Consider the following 15,852-nt stretch of genomic DNA (forward strand, 5'->3'; position numbering starts at 1 on the left):
GGGTTTTGGGTTCGGATTCTGTGTGGGATTCAGACCGGGTACTGGGTTGAGATCCAGTTTGGGATTCCGACCTGATGCTGGGTTCAGATCCTGTGTGGGATTCCGACCGGGTACTGGGTTCAGATCCGGTGTCGGATTCAGACTGGGCAGTGGGTTGAGATCCGGTGTGGGATTCCGACCGAGTACTGGGTTAAGATCCGGTGTGGGATTCAGACCGGGTACTGCGTTCGGATTCTGTGTGGGATTCAGGCCGGGTACCGGGTTGAGATCCGGTGTCAGATTCAGATCGGGTACCGGGTTCAGATCCAGTGTCAGATTCAGTCCGAGTACTGGGTTCAGATCCGGTGTCGGATTCAGACCGGGTATTGGGTTGAGATCCGGTGTGGGATTCAGACCGGGAACTGGGTTCAGATCCTGTGTGGGATTCAGACTGGGTACTGGGTTCGGATCCTGTGTGGGATTCCGACCGGGTGCAGGGTTCACATCCTGTGTGGGATACCGACTGGGAACTGGGTTCAGATCCTGTGTGGGATTCAGACCGGGAATTGGGTTCAGATCCTGTGTGGGATTCCGACCGGGTACTGGGTTCAGATACTGTGTGGGATTCAGACCGAGAACTGAGTTCAGATCCTGTGTGGGATTCTGACCGGGAACTGGGTTGAGATCCGGTGTGGGATTCAGACCGGGTACTGGGTTGAGATCCTGTGTGGGAATCAGACCGGGTACTGGGTTGAAATTCGGTGTGGGATTCAGACCGGGTACTGGGTTCAGATCCGGTGTCGGATTCCGACCGGGTACTGGGTTCAGATCCGGTGTCGGATTCAGACCGGGTCCTGGGTTGAGATCCGGTGTGGGATTCCGACCGAGTACTGGGTTAAGATCCGGTGTGGGATTCAGAACGGGTTTTGGGTTCGGATTCTGTGTGGGATTCAGACCGGGTACTGGGTTGAGATCCAGTTTGGGATTCCGACCTGATGCTGGGTTCAGATCCTGTGTGGGATTCCGACCGGGTACTGGGTTCAGATCCGGTGTCGGATTCAGACTGGGCAGTGGGTTGAGATCCGGTGTGGGATTCCGACCGAGTACTGGGTTAAGATCCGGTGTGGGATTCAGACCGGGTACTGCGTTCGGATTCTGTGTGGGATTCAGGCCGGGTACCGGGTTGAGATCCGGTGTCAGATTCAGATCGGGTACCGGGTTCAGATCCAGTGTCAGATTCAGTCCGAGTACTGGGTTCAGATCCGGTGTCGGATTCAGACCGGGTATTGGGTTGAGATCCGGTGTGGGATTCAGACCGGGTACTAGGTTCAGATCCTGTGTGGGATTCCGACTGGGAACTGGGTTCAGATCCTGTGTGGGATTCCGAACGGATACTGGGTTCAGATCCTGTGTAGGATTCAGACCGGGTACTGGGTTCAGATCTGGTGTCGGATTCAGACCGGGTACTGGGTTGAGATCCGGTGTGGGATTCTGACCGAGTACTGGGTTAAGATCCGGTATGGGATTCAGACCGGGTACTGGGTTCGGATTCTGTGTGGGATTCAGGCCGGGTACTGGGTTGAGATGCGGTGTGGGATTCAGACCGGGTGCTGGGTTCGGATTCTGTGTGGGATTCTGACCGGGTACTGGGTTGAGATCCGGTGTGGGATTCAGACCGGGTACTGGGTTCAGATTCTGTGTGGGATTCAGACCGGGTACTGGGTTCGGATTCTGTGTGGGATTCCGACCGGAAACTGGGTTGAGATCCGGTGTGGGATTCAGACCGGGTACTGGGTTGAGATACGGTGTGGCATTCCAACATGATGCTGGGTTCAGATCCTGTGTGGTATTCCGACCGGGAACTGGGTTCAGATCCGGTGTCGTATTCAGACCGAGTACTGGGTTCAGATCCGGTGTGGGATTCCGACCGGGTACTAGGTTCAGATCCTGTGTCGGATTCAGACTGGGTACTGGGTTGAGATCCGGTGTGGTATTCAGACCAGGTACTGGGTTGAGATCCGGTGTGGGATTCAGACCGGGTACTGGGTCGGATCCTGTGTGGGATTCCGACCGGGAACTGGGTTCAGATTCTGTGTGGGATTCAGACTGGGAACTGGGTTCAGATCCTGTGTGGGATTCAGACCGGGTACTGGGTTCAGATCCGGTGTCGGATTCAGACCGGGTACTTCGTTGAGATCCGGTGTGGGATTCCGACCGAGTACTGGGTTAAGATCCGGTGTGGTATTCAGACCGGGTACTGGGTTCGGATTCTGTGTGGGATTCAGGCCGGGTACTGGGTTGAGATCCGGTGTCAGACTTAGACCGGGTACTGTGTTCAGATCCAGTGTCAGATTCAGACCGGGAACTGGGTTCAGATCCTGTGTGGGATTCCGACCGGGAACTGGGTTGAGATCCGGTGTGGGATTCCGACCGGGTACTGGGTTCGGATCCTGTGTGGTACTCCGACCGGGTACTGGGTTGAGATCAGGTTTGGGATTCCGACCGAGTACTGGGTTTATATCCGGTGTGGGATTCAGACTGGGTACTGGGTTCGGATCCCGAGTCGGATTCAGACCGGGTTCTGGGTTGAGATCCGGTGTGGGATTCAGACTGGGTACTGTGTTGGGATCCGGTGTGGGATTCAGACCGGGTACTGGGTTCGGATTCTGTGTGGGATTCTGACCGGAAACTGGGTTGAGATCCGGTGTGGGATTCAGACCGGGTACTGGGTTCGGATTCTGTGTGGTATTCAGACCGGGTACTGGGTTGAGATCCAGTATGGGATTCAGACCGGGTACTGGGTTCGGATTCTGTGTGGGATTCCGACCGGAAACTGGGTTGAGATCCGGTGTGGGATTCAAACGGGATACTGGGTTGAGATACGGTGTGGCATTCCAACCTGATGCTGGGTTCAGATCCTGTATGGGATTCCGACCGGGAACTGTGTTCAGATCCGGTGTCAGATTCAGACCGGGTACTGGGTTCAGATCCGGTGTGGGATTCCGACCGGGTACTGGGTTCAGATCCTGTGTGGGATTCCGACCGGGAACTGGGTTCAGATCCTGTGTGGGATTCCGACCGGGTACTGTGTTCAGATCCGGTGTCGGATTCAGACCGGGTACTGGGTTGAGATCCGGTGTGGGATTCAGACCGGGTACTGGGTTGATATCCGGTGTGGGATTCAGACTGGGTACTGGGTTCGGATCCTGTGTGGGATTCCGACCGGGTACTGGGTTCGGATCCTGTGTGGGATTCCGACCGGGAACTGGGTTCAGATCCTGTGTGGGATTCCGACCGGGTACTGTGTTCAGATCCGGTGTCGGATTCAGACTGGGTACTGGGTTGAGATCCGGTGTGGGATTCAGACCGGGTGCAGGGTTCAGATCCTGTGTGGGATTCCGACCGGGTACTGTGTTCAGATCCGGTGTCGGATTCAGACCGGGTACTGGGTTCGGATCCTGTGTGGGATTCCGACCGGGTGCAGGGTTCAGATCCTGTGTGGGCTTCAGACCGGGAATTGGGTTCAGATCCTGTGTGGGATTCTGACCGGGAACTGGGTTGAGATCCGGTGTGGGATTCAGACCGGGTACTGGGTTCGGATCCTGTGTGGGATTCCGACCGGGTACTGGGTTCAGATCCGGTGTCGGATTCAGACCGGGTCCTGGGTTGAGATCCGGTGTGGGATTCCGACCGAGTACTGGGTTAAGATCCGGTGTGGGATTCAGAACGGGTTTTGGGTTCGGATTCTGTGTGGGATTCCGACCGGGAACTGGGTTCAGATCCTGTGTGGGATTCCGACCGGGTACTGTGTTCAGATCCGGTGTCGGATTCAGACTGGGTACTGTGTTCAGATCCGGTGTCGGATTCAGACTGGGTACTGGGTTGAGATCCGGTGTGGGATTCAGACCGGGTGCAGGGTTCAGATCCTGTGTGGGATTCCGACCGGGTACTGTGTTCAGATCCGGTGTCGGATTCAGACCGGGTACTGGGTTCGGATCCTGTGTGGGATTCCGACCGGGTGCAGGGTTCAGATCCTGTGTGGGCTTCAGACCGGGAATTGGGTTCAGATCCTGTGTGGGATTCTGACCGGGAACTGGGTTGAGATCCGGTGTGGGATTCAGACCGGGTACTGGGTTCGGATCCTGTGTGGGATTCCGACCGGGTACTGGGTTCAGATCCGGTGTCGGATTCAGACCGGGTCCTGGGTTGAGATCCGGTGTGGGATTCCGACCGAGTACTGGGTTAAGATCCGGTGTGGGATTCAGAACGGGTTTTGGGTTCGGATTCTGTGTGGGATTCAGACCGGGTACTGGGTTGAGATCCAGTTTGGGATTCCGACCTGATGCTGGGTTCAGATCCTGTGTGGGATTCCGACCGGGTACTGGGTTCAGATCCGGTGTCGGATTCAGACCGGGCACTGGGTTGAGATCCGGTGTGGGATTCCGACCGAGTACTGGGTTAAGATCCGGTGTGGGATTCAGACCGGGTACTGCGTTCGGATTCTGTGTGGGATTCAGGCCGGGTACCGGGTTGAGATCCGGTGTCAGATTCAGATCGGGTACCGGGTTCAGATCCAGTGTCAGATTCAGTCCGAGTACTGGGTTCAGATCCGGTGTCGGATTCAGACCGGGTACTGGGTTGAGATCCGGTGTGGGATTCAGACCGGGTACTAGGTTCAGATCCTTTGTGGGATTCCGACTGGGAACTGGGTTCAGATCCTGTGTGGGATTCCGAACGGATACTGGGTTGAGATCCGGTGTGGGATTTAGACTGGGTACTGGGTTCGGATCCTGTGTGGTATTCCGACCGGGTGCTGGGTTCAGATCCTGTGTGGGATTCCGACCGGGAACTGTGTTCATATCCGGTTTCGGGTTCAGACCGGGTGCTGGGTTCAGATCCTGTGTGGGATTCCGACCGGGAACTGGGTTGAGATCCGGTGTTGTGTTCAGACCGGGTGCCACGCTCAGGTCTGGTGCTCTTTGAGTGAGGTTTGTATGCACTCCTTCTAACTGGTCTCAGGGCACATATTTCTCTGTCATCATCCCAAAGAAATGTGGGTTGATGGTGCTGTAAATTTATCTATAGAGTGTAAAGATAGAATCTGAGAGTAAATATTTACCGTAGTCATACAGGGTTAATGTAAATGCAGACTTCATGCTCAGGTGGGTCAAAGTGCCTGTGTCTGTGTTCTATGTCTGAGATTTTTATGGGTGTGTCTTATTCCACCTGCCTGGTTGCCCAGTTACATTGCTCCAGGGCAGGCTGATCTTGCAGTGTGCAGATGGATAAATGGTCAATATTCACATGGTTTGGTAGCTCCCAGTCAGCAATTCATCTATTGAAGACAGTGTTGTCCACAATTCCTTCTGCATACCGCCTGTCTGTTTTTATTGTATATATGTTTTGTTCCATCTCTGTTGGGATTGTCTTCTGATAGAACCATAGGAAAATACAGCATGAATACAGGCCATTTGGCCCAACATGCATACCGACCATGGTACCCAAAACTTCTGCCACAGAACTTAAATTATGTGTAGGGCTCTCAGTACCATTAACTGTGGTGTTGTTAACTGTTCAAGCCAACAAAATGGCTTCTCCTTATTGTTATAATGAAATGGCTTCTCTGTAATGTTACTTAATGCTGTTTGGTTTCTGTAGCTGGAATGTTTGGGTTATAACTGCAGATAAAGGGGGAACTAACCAATGGAGAATTGTTATGCTATCTTGTATGTGTGAGCTGAGTGGGAGTTCGCGGGCTTTCTCGGGAGGCAAGTGAGGAGGATGGATGTGTGAGGAGTGGATAACGGTTCTAGGGATGTGGATACTGGAAGTCGGCGGCTGGGATGGTGACCGAAGGCTCAGAAGGTCATTGTGGATGGAACCGGAGGCAAGAGCTCCAGTGTATTAAAACATTATGTGCACAAACTGATAAACTTACTGATTTGCTGCCTTCAGGTTATCTGTTTCTACTAACCCATCACTAAGAAATAACTATAAAGTTGTAATTATTTACTCACCTTTGGTGTATTGTCTGATATTTGTGTTACACCGAAGTATTGCACTGTTGGCGGGGCGACGGCAGTTCACCCTAGGTGAACGGGGGTAATTGGGGCACAGATGCTAAATTTTGAAGGATATTGCAAGATATTTTCTTTGCTGAGTTCCTTGAACTATGGGTAGCTTCACTTAAACACTGACTTTAAAACTGAGTTTACTACTTATCCATGACATTTATATAATGTGCAGTAAACCTCCAAGCAATGGATGTACTCACCAACTTGTGACAAGGTCGAAATACATCACTGGGAATTATTTTGCATCTTTTCTCTGCCCAGGACTTCCGATATGGATTTTTAGCACATGGATATACAACTTCAGTCACATCCTCACACAAAGGATCATCTTTCCAAGAGTTTACAAAGCTCATTAAAGTGAAAGCTGAATAGTGGGTCTGAGTTATGAGTTCATCTTTTATATTCCTGTTGGCATTGCCACAGAGTCCACACACTGAAAACTAATAAGAAAGTTAGACACTTTTAATAACTTGAGATTGCATACTGTCTGCATTTAAATACTGTTTATCATTTAGAACCATAGAACATTACAGCATAGAAACAGGCCTTTTGGCCCTTCTTGGCTGTGCCAAACCATTTTTCTGCCTAGTCCCGCTGACCTGCACCTGGACCATATCCCTCCATACATCTCTCATCCATGTACCTGTCCAAGGTATCCTTAAATGTTAAAGGTGAGCCCGCATTTACCATTTCATCTGGCAGCTCTTACCACACTCCCACCACTCTCTGTGTGAAGAAGCCCCCCCTAATGTTTTGTATCCGTATTCCTAGATCCCTCTATTCTACTGCACTCCTCAGTGCCCTACCATTTACCTTGTATGTTCTACCTTGGATTTTCCTTCCAAAGTGCAATACCTCACACTTGTCTGTATTAAACTCCATCTGCCATTTTTCAGCCCATTTTTCCAGCTGGTCCAGATCCCTCTGAAAGCTTTGAAAACCTTCCCCACTGTCCACTACACCTCCAATTTTTGTATCATCAGCAAATTTGCTGATCCAATTTACCACATTATCATCCAGATATAGATGACAAATAACAATGGACCCAGCACTGATCCCTGTGGCACACCACTAGTCACAGGCCTCCACTCAGAGAAGCAATCCTCCACTACCACTCTCTGACTTCTCCCATTGAGCCAATGTCTAATCCAATTTACTACCTCACCATGTATACCTAGTGACTGAATCTTCCTAACTAACCTCCCATGCGGGACCTTGCCAAAGGCCTTACCGAAGTCCATGTAGACAACATCCACTTCCTTCCCTTCATCCACTTTCCTTGTAACCTCCTCAAAAAACTCTAACAGATTTGTTAAACTTGACCTACCATGCACAAAGCCATGTTGACTCTCCCTAATAAGTCCCCCCTGTCTATCTAAATACTTGTAGATCCTATCTCTTAGTACTCCTTCCAATAATTTACCTACTACCGACGTCAAACTTACCAGCCTATAATTTCCTGGATTACTTTTAGAGCCTTTTTTAAACAACAGAACAACATGAGCTATCCTCCAATCCTCCGGCACCTCACCCATAGATACCGACATTTTAAATATATCTGCCAGGGCCCCTGCAATTTCAAAACTAGTCTCCTTCAAGGTCCGAGGGAATACCTTGTCAGGTCCTGGGGATTTATCTACTCTGATTTGCCTCAAGACAGCAAGCACCTCCTCCTCTTCAATCTGTATAGGTTCCATGTCCTTTCTACTTGTTTGCCTTATTTCCATTGACTCCATGCCAGTTTCCTTAGTAAATATAGACACAAAAAAACCCATTTAAGATCTTCCCCATTTCTTTTGATTCCATACACAGCTGACCACTCTGATCTTCAAGAGGACCAATTTTATCCCTTACTATCCTTTTGCTCTTAATATACCTGTAGAAGCTCTTTGGATTATTCTTCACCTTGACTGCCAAAGCTACACGGGAAAATCTGCAGATGCTGGAAATTTAAGCAACACACACAAAATGCTGGTGGAACGCAGCAGGCCAGGCAGCATCTATAGGGAGAAGCAATCTCAACGTTTTGGGCCGAGACCCTTCACCAAAGCTACCTCATATCTTCTTTTAGCCCTCCTGATTTCTTTCTTAAGTTTTTTTTTGCACTTTTTAATACACCGAGTACCTTATTTGCTCCCTGTTTCCTATACATGTCATATATCTCTCTCTTCTTCTTTATCAGAGTTCCAATATCCCTAGAGAACCAAGGTTCCTTATCCTTATTCACTTTGCTTTTAATCCTGACAGGAACACACAAACTCTGCACTCTCAAAATTTCTCCTTTGAAGGCCTCCCACTTACCAATGACATCCTTGCCAGAGAAAAACCTGTCCCTATCCATGTTTTTTAGATCCTTTCTCATTTCTTCAAATTAGGTTTTTTCCCAGTTTAGAAACTCAACCCAAGGACCAGATCTATCTTTATCCATGATCAAGTTGAAACTAATGGTGTTGTGATCACTGGAACTAAAGTGTTCCCCTACACACACTTCCATCACCAGTCCTAACTCGTTTCCTAATAAGAGATCTAATATTGCATCCTTAATTTAGCATTGTAATTGGGACTATTGTTAACAAAGGTGATTTTTTTTTCTGATGGATTATCATACACAGTTGACATACTGCATTTACTGTTCTGAGTTTAATCACTAGCACCACGCACAGTACTGGAGTAGGAAAAAGTACACAACATTTTGACCGAACTAAATTTCTGCCACTGCATTTGGTTAATGTCAGGCAGGAATGAATTTGTGTTAAGGGTGTAAAAGCAGAAAGTAAGTGAACATTATGCTGATAACCAAATGAGTGAAAAAAGGATTGGGAACCTTGTCAGTGCTCCTCACTTTTGTAACGGCAATCTTTAAAAATGCTGAGAGTGACATACACAAAACACTAGAACACTAGAGGAACACTGGAGGAACTCAGGCAGCATCTACAGAAATTAATAAACAGTCGACATTTTGGGCTGAGACCCTTCCTCAGGACTGTGAGAGTGAAGTGGCTGCCTGGAAAATTTTTTAAAAATCTGGACAGTGATTCTGACCAGGATGATTGTCTGTGTACCAGATCATCAAGACATGGGGTTACCTAGTAAATAAAGATGGGCTCAGCTTTGACAAGCAAGCTCAATTACCACAGTTCCCAACAGACCTGTAAGTGATTGATAATGGTATAGGTAAAAGGCTGGCTTAGTGGGCTAGGAGGAGTTAATGTGCAACTGGCAAACCGAATTGGCAATTCTGACCTTTACAGACCCTACTTGGAATTCTTTAGAAATTCTTACTTAAAATTGGGAAGCTTATTCAAAATTCAACTTTTAAAAGTGTCAATGCATTAAGAGTTTATATGTAGACACAACAGATTAGATAAATGAGCATCATATTTTGCAGTTATTTTTGACACTTTTAAATCCAAAGAACAAATGGATTAGAAACTAATTTTACCTCGTGCCTATAATTAACTTTCCTACTGTGGTTTACACCAAATGGCAACTCTAAGTGAACACATTTATGTCTACAGGTATAATTATAGTCTTTTAGACAAGGTACCTTTGATGATCCAACAATCTGTATGTAAGTATTCATTTTTAGGTTCCAGGTTACTATTAGCTGAAGAGTTTCAGGATCTCCAAAGTAAAATGTGAGATACATCTGGTTGTGAATCACAGTGAATTTCCCAGTGGCACTTTGGGGTATGACCTTGTAAGTGGCATCCATCATTTTGATTAGAAAGTCCTTAAAATATAGAAATCATGATATTAATTTATTTGATTTCAGATAATGAAAATCACTACTGGATATTATTAAACAACTCTTCCACTGAAGACATGAAATGAAAATTTTTAAAGTTAACATCAACAGGAAGGGAAAATACAGAAGTCACTATCAGACACATAGAGCCAGATACCATCATCTGCAGAGTAAGAAAAATCAGTCTTTCAGAGATATACTGTACATTAGGTTTGAGATCAGGGAAAACCTGCAGTAAAATAGTATAGCAAGTTCATGGGTTCTTTAGAGGCAAGATAGCAATCTCCTAACACAAGAGATTTTGCAGATGCTGGAAATCTTCAGCAACACACTCAAAACACTGGAGGAACTCAACAGGTCAGGCAGCACCTAGGGAGAGGAATAACAGTTAATTTTTCAGGCCAAGGAGCCACAGTAGTGTAGTGGTTAGCACAATGCCTTACAGTACCAGTGTCTCTGGGTTCAATTCCCGCTGCTGTCTGTAAATCTCCCTGTGACCACGTGGGTTTCCACTCATAGTCCAAAGATGTACTGGTTGGTAGGTCATTGTAAATGACCCATGTTTAGGCTAGGGTTAGACTGGAGGTTGCTGGCTGGTGTGGAAAGTCCATTCCACATTGTATCTCAATCAATAAATAATGACTGGAGAGGAAGCCAGAAGGCACGGTGGGGAGGGCATGAGTACAGCTCATAGGTAATAGCCAAAACAGGTTGGTGGGTTGGGAAGGAAGGATGAACTAAGGAGCACTTCAGACCTGCTCTTTTGTTCAATCTGATGATGCTGATGATACACTCAGCATCCTGGTCCAGCTTTCCTTGATGCTGCTGCCCCAGCAACAATTAATGTAATTAATGATTTAGTTTCAGTTGCTTTCTGTGGTAGAGATTTCTGCTGGTTCACCTATCTCTGGAAGGAAGACTTTTTTCCTTATTCCTCTTCTAAATGCCCTGCCACTTGTCATTAGATTGTGACTGTGGTTCTAGATTCTGACACAATCACATTCCTTCATCCAGTCCTGCAGCAATTTTGTAGGTTTTGTGTGAGAGTTCTCAGTTTTCCAAACTCTGGTACATAGAAGTCTAACTTCATATGCCAGTGCTGCCACTTCAGAATGGTGATTGTTCTGTGTACTCCTTCCATAACCAGAATATGCTTCCACACAGACAGTCCAAAAGTGTACACGCTACTCAACATGTGATTTCACTAAGGCCCAGTACAGCTGTAACAAGACAGTATATTTCCAGAACTCTCCCTTTGAAAACCAAATGCCATTTGCGCTCATCATTGGAAATGAAACTCAGAGTCGTACAATAGCTGTTGATGATACCTGAATTCGTAAACTCTCCATTGCTTGGCTGACACGTGACTGAAACCCTATGACTGTAAATGTTGGCACTCCTTTTCTGCTGATACATTTCCTCGTGATCCAGTGGGAGCCAAGCTGAACAAAAAGCTTTCTGCCTATTTGAACTATTCATAAATGTTGTCACATGGTTTCCAGGTGAGTGTTAGCTCTGTGCACCATTTGATTCCATTCTATAATCTATATCAGGTCCATGACTTTGCTGCTGCTTTACCTCACTTCTATAGACTCCATGTCCATCTCCCAAGTAAATACAGAAGCATAGATCTCCCCCATCTCCTTTGGCTCCACACATAGATTACCATTTTGATCTTTCAGAGGACCAATTTTGTCCCATGCAATCCTTTTGCTCTTAACATATAAGACCATAAGACATAAGAGCAGAATTATGCCATTCAGATCATCAGGTCTGCTCCACCATTCCATTATGGCTGATCCCACTCAATCCCATACCCCTGCCTTCTTGCCATATTCCTTGATGCCGTGACCAACCAGGAAACTATCAATTTTCGCTTTAAATATACCCAAGGACTTGGCCTCAACAGCTATTTGTGGCAGAGCATTCCTCAGATTCACCACTCTCTGGCTAAAAACAATTCCTCCTTACCTCTGTTGCCCCTCAATTTTGAGGCTGTGCCCCTAGTTCTGGACACCCCCATCATAGGAAACATCCTCTCCATATCTCCATTTTTAGACCTTTCAACATTCAGTAGGTTTCAAAGCGATCCCTCCCACATTCTTCTAACTTCCAGTGAGTACAGGCCCAAAGCTGCCAAACATTCCTTATATGTTAACCCCTTCATTCCTGGAATCATCTTTGTGAACCTCCTCTGGGCTCTCTCCAATGACAACACATCCTTTCTGAGGTATGAGGCCTAAAACTGTTGAATATACTCCGTGCAGTCTGACTAGTGCCTTATAAAGCCTCAGCATTATCTCCTTGGTTTTATATTCCATTCCCCTTGAAATACATGCCAACATTGCACTTGCCTTCTTTACCACAGGCCCAACCTGTACATTAACCTTTTGGGAGTCTTGCACGAGGTCTCCTAAGTCCTTCTGCACCTCTGATGTTTATATTTTCTCCCTATTGAGATAACAGTCTGCACTGTTGTTCCTTTTACCAAAATGCATTATCATACATTTCCCACACTTTTTGTATACCATCTGTCACTTTTTTGCCCATTCTTCCAATTTGTCTAAGTCCTTCTGCAATCACATTGCTTCCTCAGCACTACCTACCCCTCTACCTATCTTTGTATTATCTGCAAACTTTGCCACAAAACCATCAATTCCATTATCCAAATCATTGACAAACAATGTGAAAAGCAGCAGTCCCATTACTGAACCCTGAGGAACACCACTAGTCACTGGCAGTCAACCAGAAAAGGCCCCTTTATTCCCACACACTGCCTCCTGCCTGTCAGCCATTCCGCTATCCATGCTAGTATCTTTCTTGTAATGCTATAGGGTTTTATCTTGTTAAGCAGCCTCATGTGTGACACCTAATCAAATGCCTTCTGAAAACTAAGTAAATGACATCCACTGCCTCTCCTTTGTCCACTCTGCTTGCTACTCCCTCAAAGAACTCTAACAGATTAGTCACGCAAGATTACCCTTTATAGAAACCATGCTGATTTGATTTATCATTAGTCTCCAAGTACCTGAAACCTCATCCTTAACAGTGGTCTTCAACACTTTCCCAACCACTGAGGTTAGGCTAACTGGCCTAAGTTTCCTTTCTTTTGCCTTCCTCCCTTCTTAAAGAGTCGAGTGACATTTGCAATTTTCCTGTCCTTCAGAACCATGTCAGAATCAAATGATACTTGAAAGATTATAACCATTGCATCCATGATCTCTTCAGCAACCTCTTTCAGAACCATCTTGTCCAGGTGACTTCTCCACCTTAAGACTCTTCAGTTTGCCTCACACTTTTTCCGTCCAACTCCCTGTCACTCATGGACCTCCAGCATACAGCCAGTGTCTTCCACAGTGAATACTGATGAAAAGTACTCTTTAAGTTCATCTGCCATTTCATTATCCCCCATTACTACATCACCAGCATCATTTTCCAGTGGCCCAATATAGACTCTCACCACCCTTTTACCCTTTACATAATTGAAACAAGTTTTGGTATCCTGCGTTATATTATTGGCTAGTTTGCCCTCATATTTCATCTTTTTTCCTTCTTATGGCCTTTTTAATTGCCTTTTGTTGGATTTAAAAAACTTCCCAATCATCCAAATTCCAACTCACTTTTGCTACATTAAATGCCCCAAGCTTGGCTTTTAACAGTCCTTAACTTCCCTTGTCATCTACAGTTGCCTACCCCCACTATTTGAAAATAACTTCTGTGGGACATACAGCTATCCTGTGCCTACTGAACTATTCCCAAAATTATCAGCTACCTTTTCTCTGCTGTCATCCCCACCAGTATCTCCCTCCAATCCACTGGGCAAGCTCCTCTCTCATGCCTCTATAATTCCCTTTATTCCATTACAATGCTGATACATCTAACTTATACTTCTCCCTCTCAAATTGCAGTATGAATTTAATTACATTATGAGCACTGACTCTTGAGGGTTCCTTTACCTTAAACTCCCTAATAAAGTCTTGATTATTATACAACACCAAATCTAAGATAGCCTTTCTCTGAGTAGGCTCAAGCACAAGCTGCTCTAAAAAGCCATCTCATAGGCATTCAACAAGTTCCCTCTCTTGTGATTTGACACCAACCGGATTTTCCCAAACCCTTTGCATATTGAAGTTCCCCCATTACAATTCTGTCAATATTCTTATTACATGCTTTTATCCAGCTCTCTTTGCAATCTCAACCACACATCTTGGATACTATTTGGAGGCCTATATATGATTCCCATAATGTTTGTTTTACACTTGCAATTTCTTAACTCCACCCACAAAGATTCAACACTCTCTGACCTTGTGCCATCTCTTTCTACAGACGTAATTCCATCTCTTACCAACAGAACCACACCACCACCTATGCCTTTCTGCCTGTCCTTTCGATACAAAGTATATCCTTTGATAATAAGCATTCAACTGTGACCTTCTTTCAGCCACGACTCAGTGATACCCACAACATCATGCCGACCAATCTCAAATTGCGCCTCGAACTCATCCACCTTATTCTGAAAGCTATGCACATTTAAATACAGCACCTTCAGTCCTGCATTCTTTGCCCTTTTGAATTTTGCCTCTGTGGTACAGTTTAAGTCTTTGTTCTGTCAGCAGTTGTACCCAATCATTGGCTCGTCCTTCCTTACATTCATGATACACCCACCATCTACTTGTAAACCTGCTGGCTCATCCTCAGCTCTATCAGACTGGCTCCCATCCCCCTGCCATATTATTTTAAACCATTCCCAACAGCTCTAGCAAACGTGTATTGGTCCCTCTCAGATTCAAGTAAAACCCGTCTCTGTAGAATCCTTTGGATTCTCCTTCACCTGATCTGCTAGGGCAATTTCATGCCTTCTTTTATTCCTCCCAATTTCTTTCTTGAGTTCTCTTGCATTTCTTATACTGCGTAAGCATGTCATTTGTTTCTACCTGCCTATACCTGCTATGCACCTCCTTTTTACTTCTTAACCAGGGCTTCAGTATCTCTTGAAAACCAAGGTTCCCTAAACATGTTATCTTTGCCTTTATTCTGACAGACACATACTCTCAAAATTTCAGTTTTGAAGGCCTCCTACTTACCAAGTACAGCCTGTCCCAATCCACATTTGCCAGATCCTTTCTCATACCAGCAAAATTGGCTTTTCTCCCATTTACAATCTCAACCCGTGGACCAGACTTATCTTTTTCCATATTTACTTTGAAACTAATGGCATTGTTACCACTGGATGCAAAGTGTTCCCCTACACAAATCTCTGTCACCTGCCCTATCTCATTCCCTAGTAGTGGATCAAGTATCACACACTCTCTCATTGAGATTTCTAGGAACTGATTAAGGAAACTTTCCTGAGCACATTTGACAAACTCTATCTCATTTAGTCCTCTTACAGTATGGGAGACCCAGTCAACATTTGAAAAGTTAAGATCAGCGACTTTAATCACGTGGACTGTTGGGTGATCTGTAATATTTCCCCATTAATGTGGCCCACAGTTCCATCAGTAAAGCCTCATTACACAAGTTTTCCACTTTGTCCTGACTGAGCGTTGCAGTGACATTTTTCCTGACTAGTAATGCAACCCCTCCCCCCCTTTAATCCCCCCCGCTCGATCGTGTTTAAAACAGTGGAACCGCGGAATATTGATCTGACTGCTGGACCTGCTCCTCCTGTAACCAAGTCTCAATACTGGCTACAGCATAATTCCATGTGTTAATCCATGCCTGAGCTCACCTGCCTTTTCTACGATACTTCTTGCATTGAAATATATGCAGATCAGGACGTTAGTTGCACCTGCTCAGACTCTCGATTCCTGACTTTGCCTGAGGTCTCAACAACATGTCCACAATGTCTGTACTACCTGTTCTGGCACTTTGTTCCCATCTCACTGCAATTCCAGCTTAATCCAGTTAGAGGAGTTTACATTGGCCAACTAACCATGTTTTTGTGATGCAGGAAGAGACTGGGGGAAGCTCAGATGGTAACAGAGAGAATGTGTAATGAGTGAACCCAGATCTGTGGAACTGCTGGGCAACATTGTAGCAGCCATACTG

General features: G+C 46.0%; 1 protein-coding gene across 1 annotated transcript in view; it reads right to left on the minus strand.

Annotated features, from left to right (window-relative positions):
* The window catches only part of LOC140729837 (mucin-6-like), a 432,642-nt gene that overhangs the window by 336,511 nt on the left and 80,279 nt on the right, over positions 1-15,852 (minus strand). Inside the window, exons 9-10 of the mRNA XM_073050050.1 lie at positions 9,601-9,786; positions 6,254-6,493 (exon numbers count right to left, since the gene is read on the minus strand). Coding sequence (XP_072906151.1) covers positions 6,254-6,493; positions 9,601-9,786 — 426 coding nt within the window. The remainder of the gene's footprint in view (positions 1-6,253; positions 6,494-9,600; positions 9,787-15,852) is intronic.

The sequence above is a fragment of the Hemitrygon akajei genome, chromosome 6 (assembly GCF_048418815.1).
Source record: "Hemitrygon akajei chromosome 6, sHemAka1.3, whole genome shotgun sequence".
In the NCBI taxonomy this organism is placed as follows: Eukaryota; Metazoa; Chordata; class Chondrichthyes; order Myliobatiformes; family Dasyatidae; genus Hemitrygon; species Hemitrygon akajei.